The sequence below is a fragment of the Barbus barbus genome (assembly GCF_936440315.1).
Source record: "Barbus barbus genome assembly, chromosome: 11".
Lineage (NCBI taxonomy): Eukaryota > Metazoa > Chordata > Actinopteri > Cypriniformes > Cyprinidae > Barbus > Barbus barbus.
In genome coordinates this window covers 29561822-29578654 of record NC_136739.1, presented here as the reverse complement: position 1 = coordinate 29578654, position 16833 = coordinate 29561822, and the positions used below count along the sequence as shown (strand labels likewise).

Sequence of the window (16833 nt, the reverse complement as noted above, 5' to 3'; positions counted from 1 at the left end):
TATGTTGCAACACAAAACAATATGGTTTCACTTTGACTTTAACATCATATAACTTATTTAATCTGAAGTTTCATTTTAAATAAAAACAAAGTATATGAGCGGTTACCATATCTGCAGCATTTGGATGGGTAATGTGCTTTGAAGGAATGACTCAAATTAAAGAACTCTTCCAAATGGAAAACTCAACACTCTTAAAAATCCACATTTTGCAAATAGTGACGAGCATAGATCTCAAAGTTCTTAATCAAGCACAGGCCCACTGAACCCCCCCCCCCCCAAAAAAAAAATCTTAAGTCTTTAAAGGCTTCTTTGTAACCAGTATCACCCGTCTTCACTAATTAACCCAACCTACATCATTTAGCCTATTAGTACCATGTGGAAATAAGGGGGGCAGACAGAAAGAGAAATGTGTAATATATATAAAATATTTTTTTTATAATGTTGACATTAATATTTTAGGGTTTCTCTTAATGGATAAAATATATGTGTGAGTGTGTGTATATATATCTTTTGTGAATCAAAACAATTACCATTTCTTAAAAAATGAAATTTATTTGATTTTTCACAGCAGCATTCATTTGTTTCCAGTTCCTTTCTATAGTAACATAATCGGCACGTCAAGATGAATAAATTCAAAATGTTTTTTTTTTTTCTGTCTTTAATATACAAAATCACTTAAAATATATTGACTTCACAGTCCATGCACTTCATCAGATTTGAAAGTAAGTATGAAAAGCCCTTGAAACGCTGATGGGACATCAGAGATCTCCAGATATCACAGTTATAATCACATGCATATGAACTGGAAAATTTCAAGTATTATTTCAATATATAAAACAGAAGTGGTATGTCTTCTACTTCTATTAAAATGTGTTTACAGCGGAATATGTTACTGCATTATCATACTTTCAGACTTAATAGTTCACCTAAATAGTTCACCTAAAAATAAAAATTGCACTGGAGGAAGCATTATAATGGATTAAGAACTGATATTTTAGCTGGAAGCAATGGTTTGAAGTTAAAAACGTCTTAATGAAGGATTTGTTTCTTACATGCAGCTTTTCGCTTCACAAGACATTAACTGATGGACTGGAGTGGTGTGGATTATTGTGATGTTTTTATCAGCTGTTTGGACTCTCATTCTGACGGCACCCATTCACTGCAAGATGACCCATTGCTGAGAAAATGATGTGATGCTACATTTTCCCAAATCTGTTCCCATGAAGAAACAAAGTCATCTACATCTTGGATGTCCTGAGGGTGAATTGTCATTTTTGGGTGAACTATTCCTTTACGAATAATCAGATCAAATGGCAAAGTCTCAGCTGGCTCTTAAAGCACTTTTACTCCGTTTCGTTGGCATATATGTGTGTGTGTGTGTGTGTGCGCGCTAATCTCCAGGAATAAGTAATAACCTATTTCAAAATAACATATGAACAGAGGATATTATCACACAAAATCTTTTCAATTTACAAATGTACAAAATATTCATAACATTCTCCTTCAGCAGCATCAGTGCAAAGATATACAAATATGACGTCACAATAATAATAAAAAAATAATCATACAACAAGAATTGGCATACAAAGTATCAGAAGGCAAAGTCTCTTTCCCGTAGGCTATCCAAACATTTCATCTATTCTCATCTATACTTCTTTTTTGTTTAAAAAATAATCTTAAAATTGATTTCTGTCGTATGCAGGCGCATATAAAAATAGATTCTGTGCAAAGGGAGTGTTTCTTTGTATTTTCCCGTGGGTGTGTTGATCATATTTCACTGTCCTCTTTAACCAGGTTGGCCGTGTCTGTAAAGGTGTCCTCTGTCGGTGAATAGGCGCTCAGTTTCTCTCGTTTCTGGGGTTTGGGAGGAGGAACGAAAGGAGATGGCTGTGATGAAGAGCTGGCGTCTGTAGCTCCATGCGTCTGCTCATCCTGCATCTGACACAAAGACAACGTCAACTTTGACCACATGCGCATCATTCTCACATTAAGACCCATATTCTGCTTAAAACTTTATTCTGAAAATAGCATTTACATGCTTTACAGCTATGGGAATATTCCTGTCCACATGCATTTCATTTCTCCAGTGAAAATACTGGTGATGGTTAATTATGATGCATTTAAGGGACAAAATCAAATAAAATCACCAGTGTTATTTTAGTATCATTGATATGCTATTCAAATTTTTGTTTTGAATTAGATTTGATTTTTATTAGATTTTCTGTTTTCATTTTAACTCCCAAGTTTCAGTAGTTTATTTAGTTTTAATAAAATGAGAAAAAAATAAATTAAAATGAATATGTTTAAGTTGAAGTACTAAAATTACTATAGTGAAAACTGAGTAGAAAAAAAAGGACAAAATGACCAAAACCTAACCTAAAATTAAATGGAAAACAATAAAAACTCATTTAAAATATTAAATGCTATAATGCTAATGATAATAACTAGTATAATGAACTACAAAATATATATATACTGTACTTTTGTCAGACTATATATTGACTTGTATTCCTTTTTTAATATATATATATATATATATGTATATTAAAGATAGATTTGTTCTGGCTTTTTTGTTAAATACTATAAACTTGGCATTGTGTACTATGAATATTGTTGGCAAAATTCTTGTGATTTGTAAATCACTTTTGATAAACGAGTCTGCTTAAAATGCAAACGTAATATTTGTGTTTCCTTGATCGCTTGACTTTCTACAATTGGCTGTTTCTTCTTTCACTCAATATTACTTTTGTTTAGACCAATGAAGCAATAAATTAATGTTAACATAGTCATTTCTACTCACCTCTGAATATGTAGGGTTTTCAAATGTTGTGCTTGGCTTCAGTTTCCTTTTAAAGAAACTCCATTTGGACTCCTGCAAACAAAAAATTAAATAAATAAATAAAATAAACGTGGTCGCATGATGGAGAAACAACAGGAAATAATGACTGAACTGTGGACCAATGTTGAGATGTTCCCACCTGTGTGGTTGTTTGCTCTGCAGGTGCGCTCTTCACCTCCACCGCCTGTTCAGGAGCGTTATACGAAGGGTTTGAGAAGTTATTCTCCACCTGGTCACCGCTGACGTTCACAGTGACCTGTATGAACCACAGAAACACGAAACTCAACACAAGACCCGCTCAGGTCGAACACGTTTCATTTATACTGTAAGCAATGTCTAGAGGGTTATGAAAGGCTTTCATGAAGGAAACATACCTGTGTCGCGTGTATTACTGCTGGATCGCTGGATGGGCCGGCTACAGTCGAGTACAGAGGATTCTCAAATGTGATTGGCTGTCTACCAGAGTCTGCAAAATTCTCATCCTAATAATCAAAACCAGACACAAATCAATGCTTCAACCCACAGATAACTATAGACTGAAATCAACGAGGTGAATTAAAAAATTCAGGCACTGAAATCTGAGATTATTAGCAAATAACTATGTTAACTTGGCAATAAACTTGGCAAAGGGGTAGGTAAGATAATTTTTTTTTTACTGTTCCTAAATGGCTATTTTGCTCACAGAGGCTGCATTTATTGTAGCAAAAATACAATAAAAACTGTAATATTGTAAAATATTGTTACTATTTTTTTACCATTTTTTAAAATGTAATTTATTCCTGAGATGAAATGTTGAATTTTCAGCATCATAACTCCAGCTTTAATTATTGCCATTAACTCATATTAGTCAACCACTACTTTGAACATCTTAAATCGACCAGATTAATCGTTGTGATTAATGATACACAGAATCCCATTAGAAACTAGTGCATTGATACTGCAAGTCTTGGAAAAGATGTAACATTAACACTGGGGCCAAAAGGTCAACCAGGGATTTTACGCCTCATAGATAAGTCGAGAAAAAAGTGCTGAGTGCACGTAACAATCCAGGAGTCAGAAGTTACTGTTAAATCGACACAAAAGACCACATTTACCAGCTGCATGGCCCTGTCGATGAACGACACTCCCAGAGTCTGAGGCTCCAGGTCCATCATGACATTGTCACCTGAATGAAACGACACTCCATTTCCTGTGTCTGCCGACTTCACCAGGCTGCTCAGACTAAGAGAAACAGAAAAACAGTGGAGAAAAAAATTGGTACATGATATCTGAATAACTGGAATAATAATTAGACATGAACTCTAAATGAACACATAGGAGAATATTCAATCGTTTTCATTTACAAGCAACAGCACACTGTAAAAAAAGAAAAGAAAAGCCAACTTAAAATTTTAAGGAAACCAGCTTCTGCAGATTTTTGAGTTTCACGAAACCATTTGAAGCAGCACAACTGTTTTAAACATTGATGATAATAAGAAATGCATCTTTAGCAGCACTAATAATAATCATAAATGTTTGAGCAGCAAAATAAGCATATCAGAATGATTTCTGAAGGATCATGTGACACTGAAGACTGTAATGATGCTGAAAATTCAGCTTTGATCAAAGGAACATATGACATTTAACAATATATTACAATAGAAAGCAGTTCTTTTAAATAGCAATATTTCACAGTATCACTGTTTTCAAATAAATGCAGCCTTGTTGAGTTTCAAAACCATTTAGAAATCTTAGTGAACCCAAACTTTTGTGTATTTGGACACTCAAGCTATGCTTCAAGATTAGCAAAATATCAAACCAAGCAGCATTTGTTTAAAAAAACAAATTATAATAATAAAGCACTTTTCAAGCAAGAAAATCCCCAAAATAAGTTATAATATTACATTGCTGTTCATACACTGAAAGCACAGACTGGTTGGTTAAAGTGAAGTCATATGTTTTTAAGTGTGGCTTTATGTTTCAGATCAACTGTAGGTAGTTGAGTGGTGTGTTTGTGTTGTACCTGGGTAGTTTAGGCATTGAGTGGATGAGAGAGCCGGTGCGCTTATAGTTGAGGAAAACTCCCACAACCAGAGCTCCAGTAATCAGAATAATAACCACTGCTAACAGGACGGTCACAGCTACACACACACACACACACACACAGTATGTAAGACATATGAGTGCAGTCTCATAGTACTTTCCATTTGAAATGAACATGCTGAACGTGCTGGATAGAGTAATTAGAGTGGATAAATAACAGCATCACATGTTACAAACCGTGAGTAAATGTGTTTACAATGAAACAGTTATATAACTAATTAACAAGTAGAGTTCACCTGTCCCTGCAGGAGCACCTCTAGACTTCCCCATTTCACAGTAACTACCCGAGTAACCATAAGGACACCTGAGGAGCAAAAACACTCAACCGTTACAGACCATCTACAGTACGGCTTTGACAAAAATGACTCTTTATACAATCTGTGGCTGCAATGTTAATGTAATTATTTAAAAATGTAAAATGTTAAATTAAATTATTCATTTTCATATTACATATCACAACATTAAATATCACTATTTCACTAAATAAGGAGGTTTTGCATATGACAAATTGTGTTTACAAATGAAATACAGTACTGTGCAAAAGTCTTAGGCCACTAGTATTTTCACCAACAAAAAAAGGTTTTAAGTCAGTTATTTCTATTTTTCTGTAGTGTGTCAGTAGGAAATATCAGTTTAAAGTATAGCACCAAATCTTGGTGCTTCAGTGGTTCTTCAGTAGTTCTTCACCGGTTCTTTGGCATGACTGAGTTGCTATGTACATAGCACCGCTACCATATACAGAACCTGTTAAGCTCCTGTATGGTTCTTCAGTGGTTCTTTGGGGTGATTAAGGTGCTATATAGCACCACTGCTGTACAAGAACCTGTTAAGCCCCTTTAAAGGTTCTTAACGAGCCAAAGAACCACTGTTGGTGCTGTTTAGCACCATTTTTGTTGAAGAAATACAATGCAATATGGCACCTCTTATGGTTCTATATAGCACCATTTGACAAAGCTGCTGTATAGCACCTTTAAAGATATGGTGCTATATAGCACCAAAAGTGGTTCCCCTATGATTACGAGCCAAGAACCACTTTTAGTGCTATATAGCACCATTTTTTTGTGTGTAGAACAGTGAATACATATCTCAAAATATCAATGAAAATGTAATTCCTCCTGATAGGTCACCATGATTTTGCCAAGTAAGACGTGTTCCTGGATCAACATCTTTTGTTGATTCTGGATCAACATTATTGCCCAAAAATATAGACATAACCCTATCCCTACCCATAATTGATCCCTAAAATCAGAGGGAAATGATGGTCGAATAACAAGGGTATAAAGTACCTGGATGTAAGTCTAATTTTACAATTCCTGTAAATATAATTCTAGTTGGTTCACTGAAATGTTGTTCCATCCAGGAACATGTTGCACTTGGTTAAATCACGTTCACCCCTCAGATATGAGCTCTCTGAATAACTGCGGGGTGGCTGTGATGCTCTACACTAGTGTTCACACTCACTTGCATTTCGGCAGGCCACTCTCATCAGTGTAGCATGTTCCTCCATTCATGCATCTGCATGCAAGTGGCATGGACACCTCTGCCTCAATGGCTGCATGTGCGAGGCAATGCAACACAGTCACAATGCAATCACATCACAAGTCAAACACTCACTTTCATCACAATATCAGAGCACTGAAGCCAAAACATCACATGGCAATAATGAAATCATGCAGCAGTAGATGCAGCACATGCATGTATGTTATGAAGTGTATTGATGGGATGCAATGGAGCCAATCAGCTTATATCTCAAACTAACAGCAGTAGGTGTGTGTTCATCTCTTACCGGCATCACAATCATTCTTGTTGAAGGCGAGCAGCGTGGTGCCCTGCGGACAGGCACAGGTGTATCCACCCGGCCGCAGCAAACACAGGTGACTGCAGACACCCTGACAGGGGTTCAGCACTGCAAGAGAATGTGAACAGTCATTTACTATTACGATTACAGGAATTATCTTTGGCTAAAAGATATGTGGTGAAAAGGAACTGAGGAACTGGTGCTTTCATTCAATGTGGTTTCTACACAGTTGTTCTTGAGTATAAAGACAAATGCAAAACCACTATATATATTACTTAGCGCGTAACTTAAGTTCACTGGCATTTGCATCCTTTTGTGCAGATACAAGTTGTAATGTTATGTCTATGCTATGTGTCTTAAGTTATCTGATTAAAAAAAACACTCCCTAGTTAGTTTGTTTGTTGCTTAATTCACTATATTTTAATAGTTTGACAAATGCAGTTCAGTTGGTGACTGTCCAATAGGTAATCAGTTGCATGAATGTTAAATTTATCAGTAAATATTGTAATAAATATTTGAGACATTATCAGGGCTCTCAAGTTATAGCAAAAGTTTGGAGTGAGATTAGGGGAGGGGCCACACAAAGGGGAGGAGCAAGTCAAATATTTGCAGCACCCAAGTTTTTGCTAGCAGTTCAATTTTACCTATTGTTCATAATTAACCAACACAAATAGAAATGATTACATCTGGTGAATCTGATGATAAATTCAATCAAATAAAATAAAAAGATTTATGTATTTAAAAATATTTTTGTTGCACATTTTGATGCCTGATGACAGGGGGTAGAGGGCTCCCACATAAAGCACTGTCATGATAGATAATAGCGTTCCATTCAGAGCCAAACTGTTTCTAGTTTTGGTTTTGTTCAAACCCACCAACCACTGCATCTGAATTTGAGTGGGGAAGCCACAGTGCTTTATATGGGAGCCTCCTACCCCTGTCATCAAGGCATCAAAATGTGCAACAAACACAACAGAAAATAAATAAGCATTCATAAGCTGAAATTTGTACTCTCTCTCTCTCACACACACACACACACACACACAGCTTGACATACATGTTCAGGGTAAATACTGTAATCCTACTGTGTGTGTACAGTATGTACATTGAGTACTGCTGTTCAGTTTGGGGCCAAATTTCTTTGTAATTTAGATCATTTTTAAAAATATATAAAACAATACATTTTATTTGGATGAATTTGTCTGTCTTTTATCAGATTTGCCAACTGTTATAACATCTCTTGTACTTTCCTTTCAGGAAGCCAAAGCTAAGTTAAGCAGTTGGAGAGTTTTTTTGGCATTTAACTCTTTATAACTCGAGACAGCTATGAACTCGGCAGAGCACCTACCTCTGTATTGCCTCATCTATTAATTGTATATATAGCGGGACAAGTTATCCCTTCTCAGCGTGAGTAATACAAGGTGTGGCGTGAGAGCGTGTGAACTGATTGAAATGCGTGTGTCTCACGTTGAATGCGAGAGACTTGAGAGCCCTTCATTATTGTTGTATCTGATTGTATTAGTCTATATAGAATGAATGTAAAAAGAGCAAATGGAGAAGCAGATGAACACAAAACAGTGTTAAAGAGGGTAAACCTTCTCATTCAACTGAGCCATGCACGTATGTTTTAAACACTTCAGCTACCTTATATGTTAACATCTCAGGTAAAATTAATTGTGTGACCTATTTCAGATTTGGCTGAAATTACAACAACAGTGGTTACATAGACATATATTTAATCGTTTGAGCAAAATGATTGCTAGGGACAATTTAGTAGTCTCTGGATATTGGCAGGGACTTGTCCCTAGAGTCCCTAAACTAAATTTTACGCCCTTGTTGAAATGTAAGGATTCCCGGTCTCACCTGAGTGGTTGTGTCGGTGCTGCTGGTAGATGCGTACTTGAGTCAGCCAGGGGTTTATGGTCAACACCTTCACCTTGTCTCCTTTACCGAACTTATCTTTTTTCCACACTTCTCCCTTCTCTTTAGTCGTCCAGTACATGTGTCCCTCGAACACATCCAGACTGTAGGGATGACCGATGTCTGCAACGACAACAAACGTGAGTCCATCGACCAGTCAAAAGCTGTTTTCTCGAATGTATTGCTCTGATGTCTCACCTCCTGATATGATCATTTGACGGTCTGTTCCGTCCACTTTCATCGATTCAATACTGTTTTCTTTTGAGTCACACCAGTAGATGCGGTTTTCATTCAGGTAGTCCAAAGCTAAACCAGTAGGCCAGCCCAGATCTTCATCTAACAGCACCTCTCTGTGCTGCCCATCCATCCACGCCGTCTCAATCTTGGGCTTTCTGCCCCAGTCGGTCCAGAACATCTTACTATAACATAGACACACAAAATAAACATCATTAATGACAAAAACAGCAATTTTGAAGAATTGGGGTTCCAACATTTAAAATAATTATTTTATAAGATGTATTTAATTTCCATGACTTTTCCAGACCTAAAAATCACAATTTTAAAAATCTCATAAGCATGCATCTCTTTATAGTTTCATATATTTGAATCCCAAATGAGCAGTTCATATTCTTATTCATATTCATGTTCTTACCCTAGACCAGGATTGACCACAATAGCGGCTGGCTGATCAAGATCACTGTGAATCAACCACTTTCTGTAACGTCCATCCAGTTTTGACACTTCGATTCTATTAGTCCCAGCATCTGTCCAGTAAATATGGCTAATGGAAAAGACAAAACGCATAGCATAAGTGATTTTTATTTCTCTGGAACTGTAGACAATCTAGATCAGAGCTCAAGTAAAGTATAGAAAAGCATGTCACACACCCTCCAATCCAGTCCACAGCGATGCCGTCAGGACTGGAGATGTATCTGAGGTTCATGTCTACCTCTTTCACAGGATTATTTCCATGGTCATCAAACGTGGTCATGTAGGCCCTCTTAATCGCACCGAACTCAGAGCCTCGTCCCAACACTGTCCAGTACACTATACCTAAAAAAATTATTTCCAGAGATAGAGACGTAGAAATATGCTTCAGTGTGCATGCATAACCTGATTACAGAAACATGATAATACAGTGCAACAGTGATCATGTTTTCAGGAACATAGGTTAATATGGTAAGGATTTCAAAACATTCTTCAAAATATTCAAAAATTAAAAAGAAATCGTATAATAGTACATAAACAATACTAAAATAACACTGGCTTTGCCTTATTGTGCTGTAAATTGTGCTTCCCTGTGCTGCATCTGCATCTAAACATTGAGCATATGTCATATTAGATGGGATATCCCGTGAATATTGTCTTACTTAGACCGAGGCCTTCTGGGTCCCACAGGTAGTCCAGTGCCTGAATGTGCTCTGCATTATCCACATAATCAGAGTACTGCGCCGCCGAGAGATTAAAGCGACGGATCCGCACATTATCAGGCAATAATAAGATGGGAGGATTTCCTGTGAAAAGAGCGAAAGAAATGGTGATGTAAAAGCCTAGACTTGCATTGCTGCCTACATATGCAGCTGTCTTCTAAAGGTGCGTTCGTATTTACCAATATCAATATTTCAAATTTTAGAAGGTAAATAATTTCAGAATGAAAGGCCTTACCCTCAGCAGCGCATTCGACTCCCGGCTGCTCTCCCACCGATCGAAACCCATCAGCGCAGAAACACTCATAACTGCCCTTAGTGTTCCTGCACAGCTGCGGGCACGTCCCGTAAATCTCACACTCGTTCACATCTGCAGACGGACAGAAAAAACATGTAAACACCTTAATCATTCTGACTGAGCTCCTAAACTCTTGATCAGATTGAATACGGAAACTGGAAAGTACTGCACATGTGCAATGACAGAAATGGCATAATGACGCATGGAACAAGCTGTTGTTTTTGTAGAATGAAGTGTCATAAATCAGTTCCTGTTTGGCATCTGGAGCACCACTATATAAGCCTGTCTTCCAGTAAAGAAGAAAATATTGAAGTTTTCTAATGAATAAAGTATTCAGACAACACCACAAACCATCGCAGTTCTTCTTGTCCTCCGGGTTGGGTTTATATCCAGGTCTACAGGAACAAATGAAGCCTCCGGTCGACAAATCCGTGCAGTTATGCTCACACAGATTCTCACTGCATGCGCGTCCATGGCCGTAGTCTAACAGAGACAGATGAAGAAATGGTACAAAGATGTGCAGGCAAAAGGTTCCAGACTGCTAAGATTTTTTTGTAGTTTTTGGAGCTTGCTCCTCTTTTGTTTGTGCAGGAAAGAAAATAAACAACACGAGGGTGAGTGAATGAACAAAACTCACAGCAGCCGAGTTCATCGGTCTGGTCTTCACAGTCGTCGTAGTCGTCGCAGGCGTATTGCAGAGGAATGCACTGACCGTTCCCACATTTATACTCATCTGCAGAGCAGGGCCCGTGTGTGGGAGTCACACCTGAGGAGTCATTCACACAAAACAGGGTGTTTTACTAGTTTCAGTAGAATTTAGGGAATTAAAAAGGTTTAATAGGTAATAGTATATTTGGGTAACAATGTATTGGCTGTCACTCACAATGCTCCGGCCTCTCGTCGGTTCCATCACCGCAGTCATCTATAGAGTTGCAGAGCTCATGACTGTAGATGCAACGGGTGTTATCACAGCGGAAACGGAACGGAGGATCACATGAGATGTCCACTGAGGAGACAAGAAACATGACGTTTGTGCACTTTGTTCCACATCTAAAATGCCAAAAGTTGGACTTTATTGGGTTATATACAGCTGATATACTATTTACTATTTTGAAATTGAGTTTATATACAGATTATATATCTGAAAGCTGAATAAATAAGCTTTCCATAGATGTGTGGTTTGTTAGGATCAGATAATATTTGGCCGAGATACAACTATTTGAAAATCTGGAATCTGAGGGTGCAAAAAAATCCAAATATTGAGAAAATCGCCTTTAAAGTTGTCCAAATGAAGTTCTTAGCAATGCATATTACATATCAAAAATTAAGTTTTGATATATTTACAGTAGGAAATTTACTAAATATCTTCATGGAACATGATCTTTACTTAATATCTTAATGATTTTTGCCATAAAAGAAAAATCAATAATTTTGGCCCATACAATGTATTTTTGGCTATTGCTACAAATATACCTCAGTGACTTAAGACTGGTTTTCTGGTCCAGGGTCACATATAAGAAAAAAGCGTCTAAGAATTTATTGTGCAGTCCTACTTTAGACAGTAGGACGGCACAATAAATCACATTTTGAACAGGATCACGATTTCTGCTTCTTTCAGTTTATTAAGCATAATCATCTGCAATATTTAACTGTTGGTTATTTATCCTGTAAACTTTTCATTTTAATATGCCATTTGCATTATCTTGCATTAACAAGCCTCCACAAGCTTTTATGGCTGTGGTTGCCAGATTTCAATAGTTTAAATCACCCGATAAGAGCTTTTCTCTTAAACTGATACATTTTCTGCCCAGTGGTTTACTTAATCTTCCCATACTGGCAACCACGTGCACACGCTCCCTCTTCATTACTGAAAAAGTGCTGATGAGCTGAAAACACTGGCAAACATACAAGTTAGAACAATCTCAATTGAGATATTATATGCTCAAGTAAAAGTGTTATACAGCCAGTCTGTTTTCTTTCAGGTGGTCATTTGTGCTGTTTGCTGTGACTAAAGGTCCTTGCACACGGAGTACGAAATGTTCTTTTCGTACTCTGTTTTTTTCATATTTGTCATCCTTTCCTATCAAAATGCATGCTACGGATGTGAAAACGCAGAAAATCGATCCTGATCCAAATTTTTTTATGACGGACGAAAGTTTCAGAGGCAGTGTGTAAACGTGATTGACACAACGTGAGGTCGTGTTTATTTTTTAATGTGCAAAAATTTCGCACTCAGTGTGCAATGCCCTTAAATCTGCGAGTTGAACAGGGTTGCCAGGTCTGCGAAACAAAAGCATTCTAAACGCTAATCAAAAGTAGCCCTATGACATTTTTTCCTGTGGTTTTCTCCCCTGTCGGTGGGCCCCCTCCATCAAAATCATTTTCTGGGGGGAACGTTTAACCCGCGGACTAAAAAACATGCCCCTGTAACAGTGTATACGTAGCCCAATTCTGCAGAAAAACCACAGACTAGGCAACATTGGAGTTAACTTTCTCTTGATTTGTGATTTCTAATTAAATGTAAATAATTTTTTTTATAATAGAATGACAATAATCACCAATAATGTTTAGATTTTTGAGCAAAATAATCATGGATAACCTTTTAAAATATATAAACAGAACAATAGATAGAATGATAGAGATAGACAGACAGACAGACAGACAGACAGACAGACAGACAGACAGACAGATAGATAGACAGATAGATAGACAGATAGATAGATAGATAGATAGATAGATAGATAGATAGATAGATAGATAGATAGATAGATAGATAGATAGATAGATAGATAGATAGATAGATAGATAGATAGATAGATAGATAGATAGATAGATAGATAGATAGATAGATACTCACAGCAGAGATGCAGTTCCTCATCTGAATTATCCCCGCAGTCATTATCTCCGTCACATATCCAGTGCTGCTGCACACACACGTGGTTCTTGCACTCAAACAGGAAGGGTGGACAGTAAGTGCTGTTCGGGTAGCGTGTGGCTGAAATATGTACACATACAGCTCAAATTCAACTTTCTTAATACATGATGAAGGTATCTAACATTGCATTCAAGCATTCAGTTGGAAACAAACCCATGACTTTGGCATTGCTACTGCTGCTTCAGCTACTGGATGTTCAAAATTATCCTGTTTCATCTGTGCATATTTAAAAAAATAGTTTGTCTTCATAGTCTTTAATCAAAATGTTACATTCCTTGATATTCCTTATGTTTGCATGATGATGGGAACAGTTGCACAACCCTTTTGGACTCTAGAGGGCGCTGCAATATAACTCACAGCTGTCTTCTGGTTACATTTCAGAATTTAAATTGATAAAAAAAACATAGCAGCACACTCACGACAGGAGCTTTCATCAGTGAAGTCGAGACAGTCAGCGTTGCCGTCACATTTGAAGCGCTCAGCGATGCAGTGGCCGCTACCGCACTGGAAGTAACCCGGGTGACAGGTCCGCAGCTCTGAAACACATTCATCCACAATGAATGAAGCCAATCTCTCTGAATACGCCACGGAGAATGAATTATACACACTTCCTGTAAGTCATTCACAAGGTATCCAGGCACACAATTGCATTGAGATATCACCCATTGAGGACCAATCTGTAATAAAAAGACAGTATTATGATGCCGAACATGGTGGCAAGTGCCACAGCTCTCTCCATCCCTCTTTTGATAGTCTTTCCTTTCTGCTGTCTCTTCTTTTCTTTCACTCACCGCAGTCTCTCTCGTCAGAATTGTCCTCGCAGTCGTTGTCATGGTCACAAACCCAGCGGTTAGGAATGCAGTGCAGGTTGTCACAGCGGTACTCGCTCTCTGTGCACGGACGAGGGGCTGCGAATGCATAAGAAGCGTGTCAATCAGACACATATGAGCATACATACAAAGAAAGTAATAAGCCCAAAGAGGTACTGTATGTGCCAAAGTGATTTTACCACAAGTGAGGGGTGTTATTAAAGGAATAGTTCACACAACAATGAAAATTGCCTGAAAATGTACTCACCATCAAGCCATTCAGAGAAATTTAGCATTATATTACTTTCTCAGTAATGGATCATCTTCAGTGAATGGGTGCCGTCAGAATGAGAGTCCAAACAGCTGATAAAAAATTCGCAATAATGCACAAGTAATCCAAATAACCCCAGTACATCAATTAATATCTTGTGAAGTGAAAAGTCGCATGTTTGTTAGAAACAAATGCATTGATAAGACCTTTTTAATTTTAAACTGATGCCTCTGTCCAAAAGTCCACACTCCATAATAATGCTTTCTGCAATGTAAAAAGCCCATCCTCTGTTGTCCCCTCACATCAAAATCCACCAACATATAACTTTAGAACTGTTTTGGACTGTTTTCACTTGTAAAGAGTGCATATATCTCTCCAGGCACAATTTTTTCTCTGGAGAAAGCAATACTGTGGGGAGAGAACTTGTATTTTAGCTGGAAGCAATAGTTTAAGTTAAAAAGGTCTTAATGATGGATTTGTTTCTTAAAAACACGCAGCTTTATACTTCACAAGACATGAATTGATGGAGTGGTGTGGATTACTTGTGGATTATTGTGATGTTTTTATCAGCTGTTTGGACTCTCATTCTGACGGCACCCATTCGCTGCAGAGGATCCATTGGTGAGAAAGTGATGTAATGCTACATCTCTCAGAATCTGTTCTCATGAAGAAACAAACTTATCTACATCTTGGTTGGCCTGAGTGTGAGGAAATGTTCAGCAAAACTTTTTTTTTTTTACAATTGTATTGTACATTAATTACAATTAAGCACACTTTATTTTCATAAGGGCAGGCTGGTTTAAAGTGGCTTTGAGCAGTTTTTTATCTGATCAAGATGGAAGAACAGCAGTGTGCTTAGCTAAACGAGGCAAGCACCAGTTTAGCCAGGCGGAAAGACCAGATTAAAACTAAGACTAGCAAACAAATTTTGGCTGGTTTAATCAGTTTTTTTGCAGCAAGAGTGTGGTGGCAATGGCCAAAGACGTGCATCTGCCACTTGTCTACATTTAACCAACAATTAAAAAAATAGTGCAATCAGAATGCAAAAATACATTTTGTGAACAGGTGTTTCACACAGTGTTTACAAGGCCAAAATACAGCCGACACACCACCTGAACAGTTTTACTAAAGCACAAGACATAAATGAGGGCAGAGATTAGTCTGCTCTTCACTGTGTCACAGGACTAGAGGTTTATGTGATGAGATACAGCTTGCTCTTCAGGACCATTTTTGGGAGGTGAGTTCATAGCTGAATTCATCAGGGGAGTGACCCGCGCTCACCACCCCTACAGCTCTTCTGCAGGGAGGAGAAAGTGCTGAAAAAATCAGCGCTTCTTTCAACATGCAGCTCAAAGGTTTAGCGCAGACCATTTGTCAACCTTTCACACCTCACAGCACCTTGTCTGCCATCACGCCATCTCCTCCACGCTGTCTGTCTATCCAATCTCTTCATCTTTGTCTTTACTGTTACTGTTTCTCTGGTAAAGCAAATCTACAGGTGTTTTTCTCTCTTATTAAGGGAACAGTTCATCCAGCAATAACATATTCACCCTCATGTCATTTTAAACGTAAAAGGATAACCGAGTCATTCTTTTTCAAGCGCCAACATGACAAAAAAGCAGAATAAAAGTAGTTTTTTGTATGATTTACTGTATATGTGCCCCTGGACTACAAAACCAGTCATAAGGGTCAATTTTTGGAAATTGAGATATACATCATCTGAAAGCTGAATAAATAAGCTTTTAGGATAGGACAATATTTGGCCGAGATACAATTTGAAAATCTGGAATCTGAGGGTGCAAATAAACTAAAAGATCGAGAAGATCGTCTTTAAAGTTGTCCAAATTAAGTCCTTAGCAATGTATATTACTAATCAAAAATTAAGTTTTCATATATTTACGGTAGGAAAATGACAAAATATTGCTACAAATAGACCTGTGTTACTTATGACTGGTTTTGTGGTCCAGGGTCACATATTGTTTTCCAAGTCTTCAGAAGCCATACAAAAGTTTTATGTAATGAGTAAATCAAAATGTTAAGAAATAGTTCACCCAAAAATGACAATTCTCAAAACCTGTATGAGTTTCTTTCTTCTGTTGAACATAGAAAGAAGATGTTTTGAAGAGTGCTGGTAACCAAATAGTTGCTGGACCCCATTGACTTACTATGAAAGTCAATGGAGACAAGAAACTGTTTGGTTGCCCACATTCTTCCAAATATCTTTTGTGTTCAGCAGAAGAAAGAAATGCATACAGGTTTGGAACAATTTGAGGGCGAGTTAATAATGACAGAATTTTCATTTTTGGGTGAACTATCCCATTAAGTCAATATTCATAGACTATCTAGCCCTGTATGTATCATTGCTTCATACATGTCACAAGCGTTAAAGGCACCATATGTGACCCTGGACCACAAAACCAGTCATATGGGTACATTTTTCGAAATTGAGATTTA

At 37.5% G+C, this 16833-nt stretch overlaps 1 protein-coding gene across 1 annotated transcript in view; it reads right to left on the bottom strand.

Moving 5' to 3' along the window:
- Window positions 1-537: 537 nt before the first annotated feature.
- LOC306876874 (low-density lipoprotein receptor-related protein 2-like) overlaps window positions 538-16833 on the bottom strand; it is a gene marked incomplete at its 5' end in the record, with an annotated part of 108373 nt that continues 92077 nt past the window's right edge. Inside the window, 21 exons of the mRNA XM_079428315.1 lie at window positions 538-1938; window positions 2801-2872; window positions 2979-3095; window positions 3214-3321; window positions 3934-4060; window positions 4842-4959; window positions 5158-5225; window positions 6383-6473; window positions 6708-6827; window positions 8583-8762; window positions 8838-9058; window positions 9292-9420; window positions 9527-9692; window positions 10010-10153; window positions 10305-10436; window positions 10716-10847; window positions 11002-11130; window positions 11248-11370; window positions 13222-13359; window positions 13719-13835; window positions 14091-14207. Coding sequence (XP_079284441.1) covers window positions 1768-1938; window positions 2801-2872; window positions 2979-3095; window positions 3214-3321; window positions 3934-4060; window positions 4842-4959; window positions 5158-5225; window positions 6383-6473; window positions 6708-6827; window positions 8583-8762; window positions 8838-9058; window positions 9292-9420; window positions 9527-9692; window positions 10010-10153; window positions 10305-10436; window positions 10716-10847; window positions 11002-11130; window positions 11248-11370; window positions 13222-13359; window positions 13719-13835; window positions 14091-14207 — 2720 coding nt within the window. The 3' untranslated portion in view covers window positions 538-1767. The remainder of the gene's footprint in view (window positions 1939-2800; window positions 2873-2978; window positions 3096-3213; window positions 3322-3933; window positions 4061-4841; window positions 4960-5157; window positions 5226-6382; window positions 6474-6707; window positions 6828-8582; window positions 8763-8837; window positions 9059-9291; window positions 9421-9526; window positions 9693-10009; window positions 10154-10304; window positions 10437-10715; window positions 10848-11001; window positions 11131-11247; window positions 11371-13221; window positions 13360-13718; window positions 13836-14090; window positions 14208-16833) is intronic.